The sequence below is a fragment of the Podarcis pityusensis genome, assembly GCF_964106645.2.
Source record: "Podarcis pityusensis genome assembly, chromosome: 18".
NCBI classification, from domain to species: domain Eukaryota; kingdom Metazoa; phylum Chordata; class Lepidosauria; order Squamata; family Lacertidae; genus Podarcis; species Podarcis pityusensis.
The window spans coordinates 7,463,868-7,481,979 of record NC_138043.1 but is presented as its reverse complement, the minus strand read 5'-3'; the positions used below and the strand labels follow the sequence as shown (position 1 = coordinate 7,481,979).

Genomic DNA, 18,112 nt, shown 5'->3' with positions numbered 1-18,112 from the left:
CGGGATGGGGGTCCGCTCCGTCGAGGCCAGCCGGGGAGACGCGCCCGCCGGCGCGGACAGGGGTCCCCGAGGGCGCAATGACTCGGTCCCCGGGACCCCTTCTCCAAGCCGGCTGCAAGAGCAGCAGCAGGTCACCCCAGGGGCAGCTCGAGGGAGCGGCCCGGCTGGTAGCTGGCCTCCGATGGGGGGCAACGAGATTCAGGGGGACCCGGTCCCCGAGGAAGAGGGATCCCAGACGGCCCCCAGCGCCTCGACCAGGGACGACCCGCGGAACCCCTTCCAGCGGTGGAATAGCATCTTCTACGACGGCTACCCCGGCGCCAGGCAGCGCCCCTCGACGGCAAGCACCCCCAACAGGAGGCCGGGCTATGGGACCCGATTATTTCATCATGGTGAGCTGGTTGGGGAGTATTGGGGGGTGATGGGGCATAGAGGACCGTTTAGTCCAGCAGGAATCTTTCGCCCAAAGTGGGACTCGAACTCAGGGCCCTGAGGTTAAGTGTCTCAGGCTGACTATGGTTGTGGCCTGGGGGGGGGGCACTGGTGTGGGGGGCAGAGAGGAGTGAGAGAGCACCCGCTTTGCCCAAGGAAGTTCCCCAAAGGAATCTCCGGGTAGGGCTGGGAGATGCTGCCTGCCTGGGAAACTAGAGAGTTGCTCTAGATGCTGCCAGTCCGTGCAGGCAACACTAGGCTAAGTGGCCCATAGTGCTGGCACAGCTGCCTGCACATCTGGGACCTGAGCTGATTGTACGTATGTGCCACTGTTGTTTTCTTATATTTATCACTTTTCATTGCTTTATTAAAAAAAAAAGACAATTGTTTTAGATATGTATAACTGTTTTACGTATGCCATCATGTTGTAAACTGCTTTCAGGTGTCAGTTTGTAAATCTTTAGGGAACTGGCTGTTTTTAATGAAGTGGCTGGCACTTTTCTTGTAATTATCTGATTTTCCATGTCTCAGCCCTTCAGATATTTATGGGTGTTATATATTTTTTGTAGGGGTGGCCAACTCCCAAGAGAGTGGCCAGGGATCTACCCCCTTTTGGGGGGTTCAAAGTTGATGAACTTTTTTTAGGAAGGAGGAAGGCCCATTTTTGGGGGTTCAGGGCAAAGTTGTTTAGCTTTTTTTAGGGGAGACAAAGTGGTTGAGTTCCTTTGGTTGGAGCCAATAATCTACCAGTGATCTGCCACAGATGTCCAGTGATCTACCAGTAGATCACGATCTACCTGTTGGACATGCCAGGAAGGGACTGGTTTTAATGGTTGTAGCTTGCAGAATTTTCTCTTGTAGAGTAACACATACCATGGACAATACAGACTGATATAAAAGTTAGCGTATGGAAGAATATGCAGTTGTAAATGTTCAAAATGAGACTCCATGGAAGGGGGTTGAGGGGAAGTCCCAAGATTTGGAGGAATCTCTGCATATGGATATAAAGGTAAAGGTAAAGGGACCCCTGACCATTAGGTCCAGTCATGGCCGACTCTGGGGTTGCGGCGCTCATCTCGCTTTACTGGCCGACGGAGCCGGCGTACAGCTTCCGGGTCATGTGGCCAGCATGACTAAGCCGCCTCTGGCGAACCAGAGCAGCGCACGGAAACGCCGGTTACCTTCCCGCCGGAGCGGTACCTATTTATCTACTTGCACTTTGACGTGCTTTCGAACTGCTAGGTTGGCAGGAGCAGGGACCGAGCAACGGGAGCTCACCCCGGCACGGGGATTTGAACCACCAACCTTCTGATCAGCAAGTCCTAGGCTCTGTGGTTTAACCCACAGAGCCACCCGCATGTGGATATATATTTGGATTATTATAACTTTGTATTTGTAAAGACAAATAAAAATGTTTGCAAGAAAAAAAGTTAATGGTTGTAGATGATAGATAGATAGATAGATAGATAGATAGATAGATAGATAGACAGACAGATAGACAGATAGACAGATAGACAGATAGACAAACAGATAGTTCTTCATTGTTGTAACCTGCCCTGGGACTTTATGGTAAAGGGCAATAAATCTAACTTGTTTAGATGGCTTCAAATTACAAGAAAGGAGACTAAAACACCAGGAACAACTTTATGATGGTTAAGAGTTGTTTGGCAGTGGAACGGTCTCCCTCAGGTGGTTGTGGACTCCCCCTCCTTGTAAGTTTTTAAGCAGGGGTGCTTTCACTGAGATTCCTGCACCCCCAGGGAAGTTTGCCTGGCACCATCATTATACACCTTTAGGCACCAGGCAAAAACATTCCTTTTTAACCAGGACTTTGGTTGATCTTATTGACAACCAACACCCTTTTAGAATGTGGCTTTTGGAGGGTGGGGTTATTGGGTTACTGCTTTTTGTTTGATTTTATATGTTGTGGTCTTGTTGTAAACTGCCCTGAGACCTCTGGGTATAGGGCGGTGTATGTTGAATTTATTATTATTATTATTATTATTATTATTTTACTGCCAACACTCAACAGATCCCAAATCTGAGCTGCTTGCTCTGCTTAGGGACAAATGAGTCTTCCTGACCTTCCCGTGTCTCCTCCTCCCTCCTAGGGCTCCCGGATTTGATTCCCGATCCGTACTTCATCGAAGCAGGCACCTACATCCAACGGGTCCAGCTGTACGCCTTGAAATGCGCCGCGGAGGAGAATTGCCTGGCAAGGTAGAGAGGGACGTACCTTCGCATTTACGTCTCGGGTGCACGTTGGGTGAAGGCAGTGCGGTTGCATGGTGCAATTATTATTATTTTTAATAATAAGGGGGGGGGGTTGTTTGCAAGGGATATAGCACAATAGGGCCTTCTCCTCTCATGGTGCAATCCAGACCAGGAAAGCCAGTGTCTGTTTTCATCTTGCAGGTTTACGATTCCTTGCGGTTTGTTTTCCCCAGTGGAATTCCCTCAGAAGGTGGAAGATTTTCCATCCTTAGCCTCTGCTAAAAAAACCCCTCTATCTGGCCATCTGGTCGACGGGACGCGGGTGGCGCTGTGGATTAAACCACAGAGCCTTGGGCTTGCCGATCAGAAGGTCGGCGGTTCGAATCCCCATGACGGGGTGAGCCCCGTTGCTCGGTCCCTGCTGCTGCCCACCTAGCAGTTCGAAAGCACTTCAAAGTGCAAGCAGATAAATAGGTACCGCTCCGGCGGGAAGGTAAACGGCGTTTCCGTGCGCTGCTCTGGTTCGCCAGAAGCGGCTTAGTCCTGCTGGCCACATGACCCGGAAGCTGTACGCCGGCTCCCTCGGCCAATAAAGCAAGATGAGCGCCGCAACCCCAGAGTCGTCTGCGACTGGACCTAATGGTCAGGGGTCCCTTTACCTTTATCTGGCCATCTGCAACTGATGCTTCAGTTGAGATGCCATCATTTCATGAGGTTTGGCCCTCAAGGTCCCAACCAACTCTATAATTCTATGATTTTTCTTTTAGTTCCGTAGTTGTTTAGAGCTGAGTCACTGTCCAAACTCAAGCGGACTTCATCCTCCTTGAGGGCAAAGTTGCCCAAAGTGCACCCAACACAACTTTCACAGGGGTATGATGACCGCCTCTTTCCATACGAACCTACCCCATAGCTGTCAACTTTTCCCTTTTCTTGCGAGGAATCCTATTCGGAATAAGGGAATTTCCCTTTAAAAAAGTTGACATAGTTGACAGCTATGACCTACCCAGATCCTGAGATCATCTTCTGCGGCCCTTCTTCGTGTGTCTCCTCCTTGAGAGGTCCAGAGGGTGGCAACACGAGAACGGGGCCTTCTCTGCAGTGGCTCCCCGTCTGTGGAAGGCTCTCCCTCAGGGAAGTTCGCCTGGTGCCTTCATTACACACCTTTAGACTAAACCAAGCAAAAACATTCCTTTTTAACCAGGCCTTTGGTTTTTGATTGACATCCTTTTAAAATGTGAGGTTTTGGGTAGTTGTTTTTATTTTGATTGAATATTTTGTGGTTTTATATTTTGATTTTGTTCTGTGAACTGCCCTAAGACCTCTTAGTCAAGGGGGGTATATAAATTCAATTATTGATAATAATAATAATAATAATAATAATAATAATAATAATAGGACCTTGGCTGGTCCAGGGATGCCAGGATTTAACAATGGCCTGTACAATCCCTGTTCCCCACCACCAGCTTGTTTCTGGGGGTGTAAAGGTAAAGTGACCCCTGACCATTAGGTCCAGTTGTTGCTGACTCTGGGGTTGCGGCGCTCATCTCGCTTTATTGGCCGAAGGAGCCAGCGTACAGCTTCCGGGTCATGTGGCCAGCATGACTAAGCCACTTCTGGCAAACCAGAGCAGTTCACGGAAATGCCGTTTACCTTCCCGCCGGAGCGGTACCTATTTATCTACTTGCACTTTGACGTGCTTTTGAACTGCTGGGTTGGCAGGAGCAGGGACTGAGCAACGGGAGCTCACCCCGTCATTGCGGGGATTCGAACCGCCGCTGCAGGTCTGTTCTGTTGCAGTTGGGCAAGGAAGGCAGCGTGAGGGTTAAGGCGCCTGTAGGCATTGGGTGGGCAGCGCCCTGGAACAGCAAACGGTCCTTTTCTGCTTATTGATTCTAGCTGGAAAAATGCAAAAAAAAAATATTGGTGGGGAGGGGAGGGTAGAATGAAATGACTCCGTTTCCTGTAAACACCCAAACAAACAAAGCTGTTCTCCCAGGGCAGGAGATGCCAAAGGGTCAAGCCTTTGCTTGTTTGCTCACTCAGTCCATGAATGGCCTCTTCTTTCCCTCCTCACCTTCCCTCGCCCTCCTGAATAGACTCCAAAAATAGCTCTTTTTAGAGCTCTCGAAGCTTTGTTATGCTAGCGCAAGAATACTGCCCCTGCCAGCTGTGGAGAATTCCCAACCAGTGGAAAAGTTTCTAGTCTGGCATCCGAACTTCTGTCTGCATCGGGGAAGGGCATAGCTCAGAAGGAGAGCATCTCCCTTGCATATAAAAGGTCTAGCTGCCGGCCAGAGTTGACAGCACTGACCTAGATGGACCACTAGCACCAGGATAGCTCAGTGGGTTAGAGCAGGCATAGGCAAACTCGGCCCTCCAGATTTTTGGGGGGACTACAACTCCCATCATTCCTGGTCCTGTTAGCTAGGGATGATGGGAGTTGTAGTCCCAAAACATCTGGAGGGCCGAGTTTGCCTATGCCTGGGTTAGAGCAATGTGCCGATAATGCCTGGTTGCAGGTTCGATCCCCGTATGGGCAACTCTGGCTATGGGGTTGGACCAGGTGATTCTCTGGGTCCCTTCCAACTCACCTTTGCACCTGCCTTTCCGGGGGGCGGGCATTTGCAGGCCTAACTTGGGCCAGAGAGCTGCCTTTACCTTCTAGGAGGCTACATGCTTGTGGGGGCGGGCCCTGTGGCAAAAAAAGGTGGGGCAACGAATGCAAATTTCACCTCTGTACAGTAGGACGATCGCTACGCGAACTCCTTCCCCGTCTCGCTATCCTGGAGCCGGAAAAGAAGTGGCTTAGAGTTCGTGGACACACCCCAGCCAGGAAGAACTAGGTCCCTTTACCTTTTAAAGGTGCCAATTGGACTTGAGGGGTTTCTTTAAGTATTTAGCCCTCAGAATTTCATCTAACTTACAGTGCAACATATAACGAACGGTGATCTCAGCCGACTGACATCTGCAGACACGGAAGCGCAGTTCTCCGGGGATGTTTTTAATATCGCTCTTCCGGGAAGTTGGTTTTCATTGTCTTCACTTCCGGTCAGTACCTGTTTCAGCAGCTCCCTGCCCAAATCCCGTAAGACTTGGGTTCTGCTTTTGGAGGGGACAACAACCCCCAAAGAGGCATCTGTTGGGACAGGATAAAGGGTAAAGGTAAAGGGACCCCTGACCATTAGGTCCAGTCGTGACCGACTCTGGGGTTGCGGCGCTCATCTCGCTTTATTGGCCAAGGGAGCCGGTGTTATGTAGTGTAGTTTCACCCTGGGCCAACAGGGGGATACTGTATATAGTTTTCACTCAGGTCTGTAGATAGTTTTCACTCAGGTCCGCGGCAGTTATTTTAGGCGGGAACTCTGGGCTGTTGTGGTTACAATGTTGACAGCCGGCTGCCTATAAATACAGGCCGGCTGAGCTGTTCGCAGTTAGTTCTATTCCAGCTTACCATAATAAAGAGCTACTTGAAGAAATCGCTGTGCCGGCTGCTATGTCAACCCACCACCTAACACTGGCGACGAAGGTGGGATTGATGGACATCAGAGCACAGCCAGATGCGGCCAGCCTCTGAACTGAGCTGAATCACTGAGCTGAATCACAGAGCGAAATCACTGAGCGAAATCACTGGGCAGAACCAATTCAGAGCTGACTGTTCTGGCTAGAGCACTGTGTTCCATCCATCGCCCTTCACGCCAGCATCGGAATCATGGCTTCACTTGTGCCTCTACCGCCGTTTGCGCCAGCCTCTGAATCATGGGACTCCTACCTCGCTCGGTTCGACTGCTACCTCCAAGCCAACGAGCTGACAGCAATATCAAAGGATCGGAAGCGGGGCCTATTCCTCAGCCTCTGTGGGCCTGAGGTGTTTGAGACGGCCCGAGCGTTGGTTGCGCCTGAAGCAGTCCAGGCAACACCATGGGACACGATCCAAGAGAAGCTCCGCAACCACTACGCACCAAAGCCGTCCAAGATTGCTGCCCGCCATGCGTTCTACCACCGGAACCAGGCAGAGGGGGAGTCAATCAACAACTACACCACCGCCCTGCGACAGGCTGCAATGCACTGTGAGTTCCGAGACTTAGACGATGCCCTGATGGATCGAATCGTCTGCGGGGTCCGGGACATCCATCTGCAACGGCGCCTCCTAGCCAAGCCAGACCTCACGCTACAGAAAGCCATTGAGGAGGCTGTGGCCTCAGAAGCTGCTGAACGCTCCGCCCAGGAGATCCGCAAGTCCAGCAGCCCGCGTCTTGCTAGGGAGCCAGTTCCGGTGCATCATGAAAAGGCCAGCAGTGAGGAGGCATCCTCCAGTGAAGACGATGACGTGCACCAGACAAAGCGGGAGCGCAGGAAGTTCCAACAGAAGTCCAAGGGCCAACCGGAATGTGCTGGCTGCGGAGGCAACCATTCCCGTGCCAAGTGTCGATTCAGAGACGCCATCTGTAGGAAGTGTTCCAGAAGGGGCCACATCGCTAAGGTCTGCCGATTGGCTCCGTCTGACACCCCCCCTTCATCGATTCGCAAGTCCAAGTCTTCACTCCAGTCTGCCAAGGAAAGTTGTTTCGCTCTCACCAACTGCCGCTGCCCGTCTGGAACCACGATTGGCCAAACCGACTCGCCTACGCGACGCAAGCTGAACGTCACGGTGCTCATTGAAGGAGCTCCATGTGACATGGAGATCGACACCGGGTCTGCCCTGTCCATCGTGTCATGGAGCACCATCAAAAGACTGGTACCCAGAGTGTCCAAAAGGCAACTCGACTCTCACCGCGTACACCTGAGAGACTACCAGGGAAACGACATTCCCGTGGTAGGCGTTGGCCGGTTCCGGATCGCCTTCAAGGATTTTTCGGGCCTGCTCCGGTTGGTGGTGGTCGAAGGTCAGCGGCCAAGCCTCCTAGGGCTAGGCTGGTTTGATGCCCTCGGCCTGGAAGTCACCGGCATCAACTGCATCTCTAACGCAGAGACTGAGGGTCTGGTCAAAGACTTTGCCGAGGTTTTTGACGGCACCTTGGGCCAATATACAGGTACGCCCATCTCCTTTAGCCTTGATCCACAAGTCGCCCCCATCAAGCTAAAGCCACGCCGGGTTCCCTTTGCTCTCAAGGCTAAGGTGGATGAACAACTGGACAAACTGATCGCCCAAGGAGTTTTGGAGCCGGTTGACCACGCAAAGTGGGAAACCCCCATCGTCACGCCTGTCAAGCCAGATGGGTCGGTGAGAATCTGCGCTGACTACAAGTGCACGATCAACAAGGCACTTCAGCAGCACGCTTATCCGGTTCCTGTTGTCCAACACCTGCTGCATTCCCTGGGTGAGGGTAAGGTCTTCGCTAAGCTGGACCTTGCCCAAGCCTATCAACAACTGCCAGTCGATGATGCCACTGCTGAAGCCCAGACGATCGTCACCCACCGGGGGGCTTTCCGTTGCCGCCGGTTGCAGTTCGGGGTGAGTGTGGCTCCTGGCATCTTCCAAAGCCTTATGGAGCGTCTCCTGCAAGGGCTTCCGGGCGTGGTACCATATTTTGATGACGTCTTGGTGTCTGCAGACTCACACCAGCAGCTGTTCGAGCGCCTCCGTGCCGTGCTGACCAGGTTCCAGGAGGCCGGGCTCAAGGTAAAGAGGGAGAAGTGCCAGATCGCCGTTCCACAGGTAGAGTTCCTGGGCTATCTTATCGATGCCTCCGGTCTTCATCCAACCACATCCAAGATCCGCGCTATCCAGCAGGCCCCCACCCCAAAGAACAAAACGGAGTTGCAGGCATTCCTGGGGCTGCTGAACTTTTATAACATGTTCCTGCCCCACAAAGCCACAGTGGCTGAGCCTCTTCACCGACTCCTTAGCACTAAGACGCCTTGGGCCTGGGGTCATCGGGAGACGGCGGCCTTCAACGCGGTCAAGGCTCTCCTTTCTTCAGACAGTGTGCTGGTACAGTACAGTGAATCCAGGCCGCTGGTCCTTGCCTGCGACGCCTCACCTTTTGGCATCGGTGCTGTCCTTAGTCACCGTTTTCCAGATGGAAGAGAAGCACCGCTCGCCTACTTTTCCAGGACACTATCTCCGACGGAACGGAATTACAGCCAGCTCGACAAGGAGGCATTGGCACTTGTGGCTGGAGTGAAGAGGTTCCATGAATACCTCTATGGCAGGACTTTTGACCTCATCACTGACCACAAGCCACTCCTGGGCCTCCTCGCCGGTGATCGTCCAACTCCACCGGTCCTCTCACCACGCATGCTGCGATGGACTGTTTTCCTGGCTGCCTACCACTACCGGCTCATCCATCGCCCGGGGAAATCGATGGGCCATGCCGACGCCCTCAGCCGTTGCCCTCTTCCAGCATTTGTGGAAGACCCGGCTCCAGCTTCATCGCTCCTTCTGATCCTTCTGATTGAGGATCTTCCGGCAGCGCCTGTATCGGCTGCCACTGTGGCCTCCGCATCTGCCCAGGATCGCACCATCAGCCGGGTGCTCAACTGGGTGTGGAGGGGGTGGCCACAAGGGCCTTTTGCATCGGAGTTCCAGCCCTTCGCAACCAGACAACATGAACTCTCAGCTCATCGTGGCTGCCTGCTGTGGGGAGACCGCGTCGTGATTCCCCAGGGACTCCGTCAGCGCGTCCTGGAGGCTCTGCACGTTGGCCACCCGGGAATTGTCAAAATGAAGGCGTTGGCTCGGTGTTACGTCTGGTGGCCTAATATGGACGATGCCATCACTGCCTGGGTGTCCGCCTGTCAAGCGTGCCAGGAGTCGAGGCCTGCACCACCGGCAGCTAAGGGACACACCTGGGAGACGCCAAAGACACCCTGGTCGAGGGTGCACATCGATCTGGCTGGCCCCTTTCACGGCCGGACCTTTATGGTAGTGGTGGACGCCTATTCCAAATGGCTGGAGGTCGCCCTGATGCCCTCCACCACTACCGAAGCTGTCATCCGGGTGCTGCGAGGCCTGTTTGCAACGCATGGGTGTCCTGATGTCCTTGTCTCTGACAACGGACCGCAGTTCACGTCAGGCACGTTTGAGCGGTATCTTTTGGGACTGGGCATCCGCCATGCCCTAACGGCACCTTTTCATCCATCCAGCAACGGGCAAGCGGAAAGAATGGTGCGCTCGACAAAAGAGGCACTGGCGCGCCTGGACCGGGGAGACTGGCATGAGCGGGTCGCCGAATACTTGTTCGTGCAACACATCACCCCTCATGCGGCCACAGGGAGGAGTCCTGCTGAACTGCTTATGGGCCGCCGCCTCAGGTCACCGCTCGACCGGCTACACCCAGACTTTGCCGTGGCTGAACCCCCAGGCTGTGCCAACGCACCACGGTCATTTGTCCCAGGAAACCAGGTCTTTGCCCGGAACTATGTGGGGGACATCCCTTGGGTGCCAGCCACAGTAGTGGGAGTCACTGGACCTCGCTCGTACCAGGTGGCACTCGAAGACGGACGCTTGTGGCGACGGCACATAGACCAGCTTAGGCGCAGGGTTGGGGACTTGGACACTACCGAGGTGCCCCCAACTGCGCTGGCGGCTCCAGAAGAGACACGTACAGATGGCGAGGCCCCACCTACACCTCCCTCACAAACTGCCAGCGTGGAGCCGAACCAAGCCGTTTCAGAACAGACTCAGACCACTCCACTTGCGGAGGCTCCACCCACAGCAGCGGATCCAGGGGAGTTGGTTCCAACGCCACCTAGGGTCGCACCACAGCCTCAGCGAGAACTGCGTGGCCCTCCGGACTTGGCTACCAGTCCCCGGCGGTCTGGCAGAGTTTCCAAGCGCCCAACTCATTTAAAGGACTATGTTGTTGGACAGGTATCACTGTTGGTCTAAGTATGGGAAATGTAACCGATATGCTTTTGTGCTTAATTGAACCATTACGCGTAGTGCTGTATATAAGGAAACCATTACGATTGTAACTAACGCCTTATCTCGGTGGGGAGGGGTGTTATGTAGTGTAGTTTCACCCTGGGCCAACAGGGGGATACTGTATATAGTTTTCACTCAGGTCTGTAGATAGTTTTCACTCAGGTCCGCGGCAGTTATTTTAGGCGGGAACTCTGGGCTGTTGTGGTTACAATGTTGACAGCCGGCTGCCTATAAATACAGGCCGGCTGAGCTGTTCGCAGTTAGTTCTATTCCAGCTTACCATAATAAAGAGCTACTTGAAGAAATCGCTGTGCCGGCTGCTATGTCAACCCACCACCTAACAGCCGGCATACAGCTTCTGGGTCATGGGGCCAGCATGACTAAGCCGCTTCTGGCGAACCAGAGCAGCGCACGGAAACGCCGTTTACCTTCCTGCTGGAGCGGTACCTATTTATCTACTTGGACTTTGATGTGCTTTCGAACTGCTAGGTTGGCAGGAGAAGGGACCGAGCAACGGGAGCTCACTCCATGGCGGGGATTCGAACCGCTGACCTTCCGATCGACAAGTCCTAGGCTCTGTGGTTTAACCCACAGCGCCACCCGCGTCCCTTGAATCCTTGTTGGGACAGGATACTGGCATCCAACTTGGCTCCTCCATCATCCATGGCCTCTTCTCCCTCTCTTTCCTGCAGATCTGCCTACCAGCCAGGGCTGAGCAACATCAGCTACCGGGTCCTCCTTCGCTTCCCGCAGAGGGTGAAGAACCAAGGCACGGCCGACTTCCTCCCTGTCAAACCATACCACGCTTGGGAGTGGCACAGCTGCCACAAGTGAGTAAGCCAAGCCAAGCCAAGCCAAGCCAGTCAGCTGGGGCCGAACTCTCTCTCTTCTGCATTTCTGTCCCCAGTAGATATCCAAAAGGGATGTTGAAAAGTAGGACCTCAACAGCTATCCCCACTCACCTTTCCCAGGGAGTGCATGCCCTCCATGTAGGATGCAACATAAGCAGTCAAGCACAACACTTCCTGTTTGCCCAGAGTGGACACACAAGGGGATGTTGATCCACTTCCTGGTGACTTCCTGTCACACCTGGTCTGGAGCATCCTCCCCCTGCGTGTGACCAGGTAGATGGGTGTGACCCTGGGAGACCCCATAAAAGGGCTGGTCCCTCCTGGTCCCTCCTCCTCCTGGTTCCTCCTCCTCCTCCTCCTGGTTCTTCCTCCTGGTTCCTCTTCCTCCTCCTGGTTCCTCCTCCTCTTCCTCTTCCTCTTCTTCACTTTATTCCATCTTGATGTTCTTTTGCTGTCTGCTGGCTCTCAGCCAGAAGCACATGGTCTCAGTCCCCCTATGGGATGAACCCACTCTCTCTTCTGTAGCTACAAGCTAAAGCCTGCCTTCAGGATCATACTGCGAACTGAATGTAAGTAAACTTCTTATTACTTTTCAGAGAGGACTGTTGTGTCTTTATTCTTTTTAAGATGGAACAAAGGGGATTTACCAGGAACAAATCCAATTTGGACAAGCCAGACTGGATTGCTTAATTTAAAAGATTCTAACGAATCTACCAACTAGTTTCCTGCAATATACAGGGGAATGTACTCTGCTACCAGCTCACTAGTGTGAGTGAGGAAGGATAATATTTAATCAATATATCCTGTCTTGCTATCCACGACATTCCCATACTCCAAGTGTCCCGATTTTCCAGAAATGCCTGTAAACCGATAAGAACATTGGCAGAATTATTGTAATAACCTGCAGTTTTATATGGTTGGAGTAGATGAATAAATGAGCATAATAAATTAATTTAGAATATGCATTCAGGTAGGTAGCCGTGTTGGTCTGACGCAGTCGAAATAAATTTAAAAATTAAAAAAAATTGTCCAGTAGCACCTTGTTGTTGTTGTTGTTTAGTCGATTAGTTGTGTCCGACTCTTTGTGACCCCCTGGACCAGAGCACGCCAGGCACTTCTGTCTTCCACTGCCTCCCACAGTTTGGTCAAACTCATGCTGGTAGCTTCAAGAACAGTGTCCCACCATCTCATCCTGGGTCGTCCACTTCTCCTTGTGCCCTCCATCTTTCCCAACATCAGGGTCTTTTCTAGGGAGTCTTCTCTTCTCATGAGGTGGCCAAAGTCTTGGAGCCTCAGCTTCAGGATCTGTCCTTCCACTGAGCACTCAGGGCTGATTTCCTTCAGAATGGAGAGGTTTGATCTTCTTGCAGTCCATGGGACTCTCAAGAGTCTCCTCCAGCACCAGAATTCAAAAGCATCCATTCTTCAGTGATCTGCCTTCTTTACGGTCCAGCTCTCACTTCCATACATCACTACTGGGAAAACCATGGCTTTAACTATACGGACCTTTGTCGGCAAGGTGATGTCTCTACTTTTTTAGGATGCTGTCTAGGTTTGTCATTACTTCCTTAGAGACCAACTAATATGTAGAAGATGCTTAAAACAAATTTAAGGAACCGCAGAAAGAGGGGAAAGGAAGTCAAGTTTCGAAATGTTCAAATGATTGTAAAATCAGTGAAATGAATAAACCTGAAAAGTATTTTTAAAAATTTAAGAGTGTGGAAAAAGCTTTCCTCTATCACTGCAGATTGAAAATAATGTTAATAAGGAAACCTGGACCTTTGTCTTTTAGCCATTATCACAGCATGGAAGCCTTTAGTAACTATGACCTGCTGGATGCCGTCACCCACAAGAAGGTGGCAGAAGGACACAAGGCCAGCTTCTGCCTGGAGGATACGACGTGCGACGCGGGAGTCCGGCGACGATACGCTTGCACGGCTCACACTCAGGTGAGGGGAGAAGAGACGCAGGGACAGCAGGGCTCCCCACCCCCTTTTTTACCAGCCTCTGTTCCTCTGCCTTTGTTCTGCAGGGACACTGCTTGCCTTTCCCTGCCAGTTCCCTTGTTGATCCGCAGACAGGGCACTTTTCTCCTTGCCAGTCTTGGCGCTGACCTTGAAAGCCCTCAATGGCCTCGGTCCAGTATATCTGAAGGAGCGTCTCCACCCCCATCGTTCTGCCCGGACACTGAGGTCCAGCTCCGAGGGCCTTCTGGTGGTTCCCTCCCTGTGAGAAGCCAGGTTACAGGGAACCAAGCAGAGGGCCTTCTCGGTAGTGGCACCTGCCCTGTGGAACGCCCTCCCACCAGATGTCAAAGAGAACAACAACTACCAGACTTTTAGAAGACATCTGAAGGCAGCTCTGTTTAGGGAAGCTTTTAATGTTTAACAGACTACTGTGTTTTAATACTTTGTTGGAAGCCTCCCGTAGTGGCTGGGGAAACCCAGCCAGATGGGCAGGGTATAAATAATAAATTATTATTATTATTATTATTATTATTATTAGCAGCCACTTGGCCACTTAAATCAAAGCTGGCAATCAAAGCTAAAGCTATGCAATATTAGAAACACCAGGGAAAGGCGGCAATATTTTATTTATCACAGGTTTTTATGGCCATTTCCACCTTGAGCTCATCTGGGGGATATGAATGTGATAAATAACAAACTTTAGTGGCAGCTCTTAAAATTACGAAGACAAAAGGAGCCAGCCGGCCTCGTAGAAAGGGATGCCAGTTGGAGAATGCTGTACAAACCATGTTGAGAGAAGTATTCTGTCCGAAAGAAATACTCAGAGCGATGTGATGTTGTCTTCCATTCAGGGTCTGGGTCCTGGCTGCTACGACACATACGATGCTCACATTGACTGCCAGTGGATCGACATTACAGACGTCCCCCCTGGGAATTATATCCTCAAGGTATGGTTGGCTGCAAAGCTCAAACTGGCAGGGAAATGGGCGTAGGCATGAGGGGTCGTCCAGAAACACAGGGGCATTTTGCCTTGCCAGTATAACGGACGTGGGTGGCGCTGTGGTCTAAACCACTGAGCCTCTTGGGCTTGCTGATCGGAAGGTCGGTGGTTCGAATCTCCGCAATGGAGTGAGCTCCCGTTGCTCAGTCCCTGCTCCTGCCAACCTAGCAGTTAGAAAGCACGCCTGTGCAAGTAGATAAATAGGTACCACTCCGGCGGGAAGGTTAACAGCTTTTCTGTGTGTTGCTCTGGTTTGCCAGAAGCAGCTTAGTCCTACTGGCCACATGACCTGGAAGCTGTATGCCGGCTCCCTCGGCCAATAAAGCGAGATGAGCGCCACAACCCCAGAGTCGTCTGCGACTGGACCGAACGGTCAGGGGTCCCTTTACCTTTTAAGGAGGATAAAGCTCTCAACAGAAACCACAGGAGAGAAGGACGTGGCTCTTGTGCAGGGGTAGGCAACCTAAGGCCCGTGGGCCGGATGTGGCCCAATCGGCTTCTCAATCTCACAGGTTCATGCAGTTAATGATAATAATAATAGATGGGATGCGGGTGGTGCTATGGTCTAAACCACTGAGCCTCTTGGGCTTGCCAATCAGAAGGTCAGCAGTTCGAATCCCTGCGATGGGGTGAGTTCATGTTACTCTATCCCAGCTCCTGCCAACCTAGCACTTCGAAAGCATGCCAGTGCAAGTAGATAAATAGGTAACACTGTGGCGGGAAGGTAAACGGCGTTTCCGTGCACTCTGGTTTCCGTCACGGTGTCCCATTGCGCCAGAAGCGGTTTAGTCCTGCTGGCCACATGACTCAGAAAGATGTCTGTTGACAAATGCCGGCTCCTTCGGCCTGAAAGCGAGATGAGCGCCACAACCCCATAGTCGCCTTTGACTGGACTTAAGCATCCTTTACCTTTATTTTATATTTGAGAGCCATATGTGGTGGAATTGCAGTAAAGTGAAAGGCTTCTGGGAATTAATTTACAATGAGCTTAAAAAAATGTTTAAGTATACTTTTTTTAAAAAAACCGAAGCCTTTCTACTGGGACTAGTTGGAAAAGATGTTAAAAAGAAAGATAAAAATCTATTCCTGTATGCCACGACAGCAGCAAGGACTATGTTGGCCCAGAATTGGAAAACAGAAATAATACCAACTATTACTGAATAGCAGGTCAAAATGATTAATTATGCGGAACTGGATAGACTATCAGGGAGAAATAAAGATCAGGATGAACAAAAGTTTTATGAAAATTGGAGTAAATACTTGGATTATATAAGAGATAACTGTAAATCTTTAAAGACACTGGCAGGATTTGATTAACTTCAACAGCTTATGATCAAATAGATAAATGTATAAAATACGTGACATAATGAAAATATATGATACTTACTGAAGGGGAGGAAGGAAGTCCAAAGCTCAGTGGAGCTAATGTTATGTATGAGATGTATTAATACAATGAATGTATTGGAATGTATGTTTGATGAAAACTAATAAAAATTTAAATTGAGAAAAATATATATATTTGAGAGCCTAGAATTCTTGTAACAAGACTTTCCTGATGAAGAAGAAGAGGAAAAACAATCCTTATTATGATTAGAGCTTGCAACAGTTGAAGCTGGTCAGTTAAGGACACCGCCTGATTTTAGGAGTGGAAACAGTGGGGTGGAACTTGACTGTATTGTTCTTAACCCATTTTCAAGGTGACCGTTAATCCGGACTTTTTGGTGCCCGAGTCAGACTTCACAAACAATGCTGCCAGGTGTGATGTAATATACACAGGGACGCATGCCACCGCAAGGAACTGCAAGATCACCAGGTACCGTGAGGGAAGAGTGATTTGTAGCACTCGACGGGGGCCCCTAGAGTCATCTAGTCCAACCCCCGTTCAGAGCAGGGACAGTTTCCCTGCCTCCGTTAGGTGAAAAGAGAGGCCTGTAATGATGTCGTCAGCACATCGTCAGGAGTATTTTTCTCTCCAGGCAGCCATGTCTTTCTACAAAAAGAACAACAAACCCCTGTGTTGCAAATTTAACACAACAAACAATACAAGCAACACAAAGACCAGTATACTAGATAGCACTGCAATTCTTATTGCATAATATACATGATTTAGTACAACAAAAACAAAATGTGTACACTTGTAAATTCTCTAATGTATTTAAAATCATTAGCAAGAACCCATTAAGTTAAGAAACTATGTTTTTTTCTTTTTTAAATAGATGAATGACTATTGTAATGAACAAAAATGAACACAATGTTAGAGGTTTTTGTGAAGTAACAAGTTGGATATCACGCATGTGGGTGAAGGGAGTCACACCGCTACTTGGGTATAAGGGAAGGTGGTTGCAGGGTTAGATGTGGGGAGTTTACAGAAATAATATATTCATGTTATGTACAATGTTGAAGGAGTATGGCAATCAACATGTAATGTGAATTAATTGAAAATAATAAAAAAATTGGCAGGGACGCGGGTGGCGCTGTGGGTAAAACCTCAGTGCCTAGGGCTTGCCGATCGTATGGTCGGCGGTTCAAATCCCCGCGACAGGGTGAGCTCCCGTCGTTCGGTCCCAGCTCCTGTCCACCTAGCAGTTTGAAAGCACATCAAAGTGCAAGTAGATAAATAGGTACCACTCTGGTGGGAAGGTAAACGGCATTTCCGTGCGCTGCTCTGGTGCTGGCTCGCCAGAGTAGCTTCGTCACGCTGGCCACGTGACCCGGAAGTGTCTTCGGATGGCGCCGGCTCACAGCCTCTAGAGCGAGATGAGCACACAACCCTAGAGTCGGACACGATTGGCCCGTACGGGCAGGGGCACCTTTACCTTTACCTTTTTAATAAAAAAATTATTAAAGGGGGTGAATAAACTGAGCCGTAGAAAAGCAAAATAAAATAAAATCGTTAGCAGGATTGGAATATCACTTGTAGTTTAATGGTGAATTTTGGACACAGTGGAGATATAAAAGATTTGGATGATCATAAAAGATGCAGGAGGAAATGATTAGGGAAGCTTTTAATGTTTAATAGGTTTTGTATTTTAATAGTCTGTTGGAAGCCGCCCAGAGTGGCTGGGGAAACCCAGCCAGATGGGCGGGGTATAAATAAATTTATTATTATTATTATTATTATTATTATTATTATTATTATTAACAGCAGGACCCACAAAGGGGAGGCGGAAAGTCCTTGGAATCTTGTTTTCATGTTGTATATTCGATATATGACTGTAAAGTTTTAATCTGAAAAGCCAAATAAATAATTTTTTCTAAAGAAAAGAAAAAACACGTTCGTGAATTGATGTTATGACTCAACTGCTATTTCTTTCCTTTCCCACCCACTGCAGCAACTAAACGGCGACCCGATCGCAGTGGAGCAAGACGGCTTCGTACCCCATTTCCCTCGAATGCTTCAAACCATCTCTGCAACCCCGCCAGACCGAAGGAGACTCTGTGGCTCGAGACGCGTTTTAAAATTTGCCCAGCCCTCGCTTCCTATCCTGTCCCAGCTGCCACCAGTATTAAGTTTTATGCATTCGCTTTTAGGGAGACTGCTGATATACTGACGCTAGCCTAGGACTTGCCGATCAGAAGGTCGGCGGTTCAAATCCCCACGACGGGGTGAGCTCCCGTTGCTCGGTTCCTGCTCCTGCCAACCTAGCAGTTCAAAAGCACGTCAAAGTGCAAGTAGATAAATAGGTACCGCTCCAGCGGGAAGGTAAACGGCGTTTTCGTGCGCTGCTCTGGTTGGCCAGAAGCTGCTTAGTCCTGCTGGCCACATGACCCGGAAGCTGTA

The 18,112-nt window shown here is 50.4% G+C and overlaps 1 protein-coding gene across 1 annotated transcript; it reads left to right on the top strand.

Annotated features, from left to right (window-relative positions):
• Positions 1-161: 161 nt before the first annotated feature.
• LOC308467446 (protein-lysine 6-oxidase-like) lies at positions 162-18,022 on the top strand. Its single transcript, XM_080989197.1, has 7 exons — positions 162-392; positions 2,544-2,652; positions 11,206-11,343; positions 13,157-13,313; positions 14,183-14,278; positions 16,029-16,144; positions 17,664-18,022. The coding sequence occupies exons 1-7, from the start codon at positions 182-184 to the stop codon at positions 17,668-17,670; spliced, it is 834 nt and encodes a 277-aa protein (XP_080845323.1). The 5' UTR covers positions 162-181; the 3' UTR covers positions 17,671-18,022.
• The last annotated feature ends 90 nt before the right edge of the window (positions 18,023-18,112 follow it).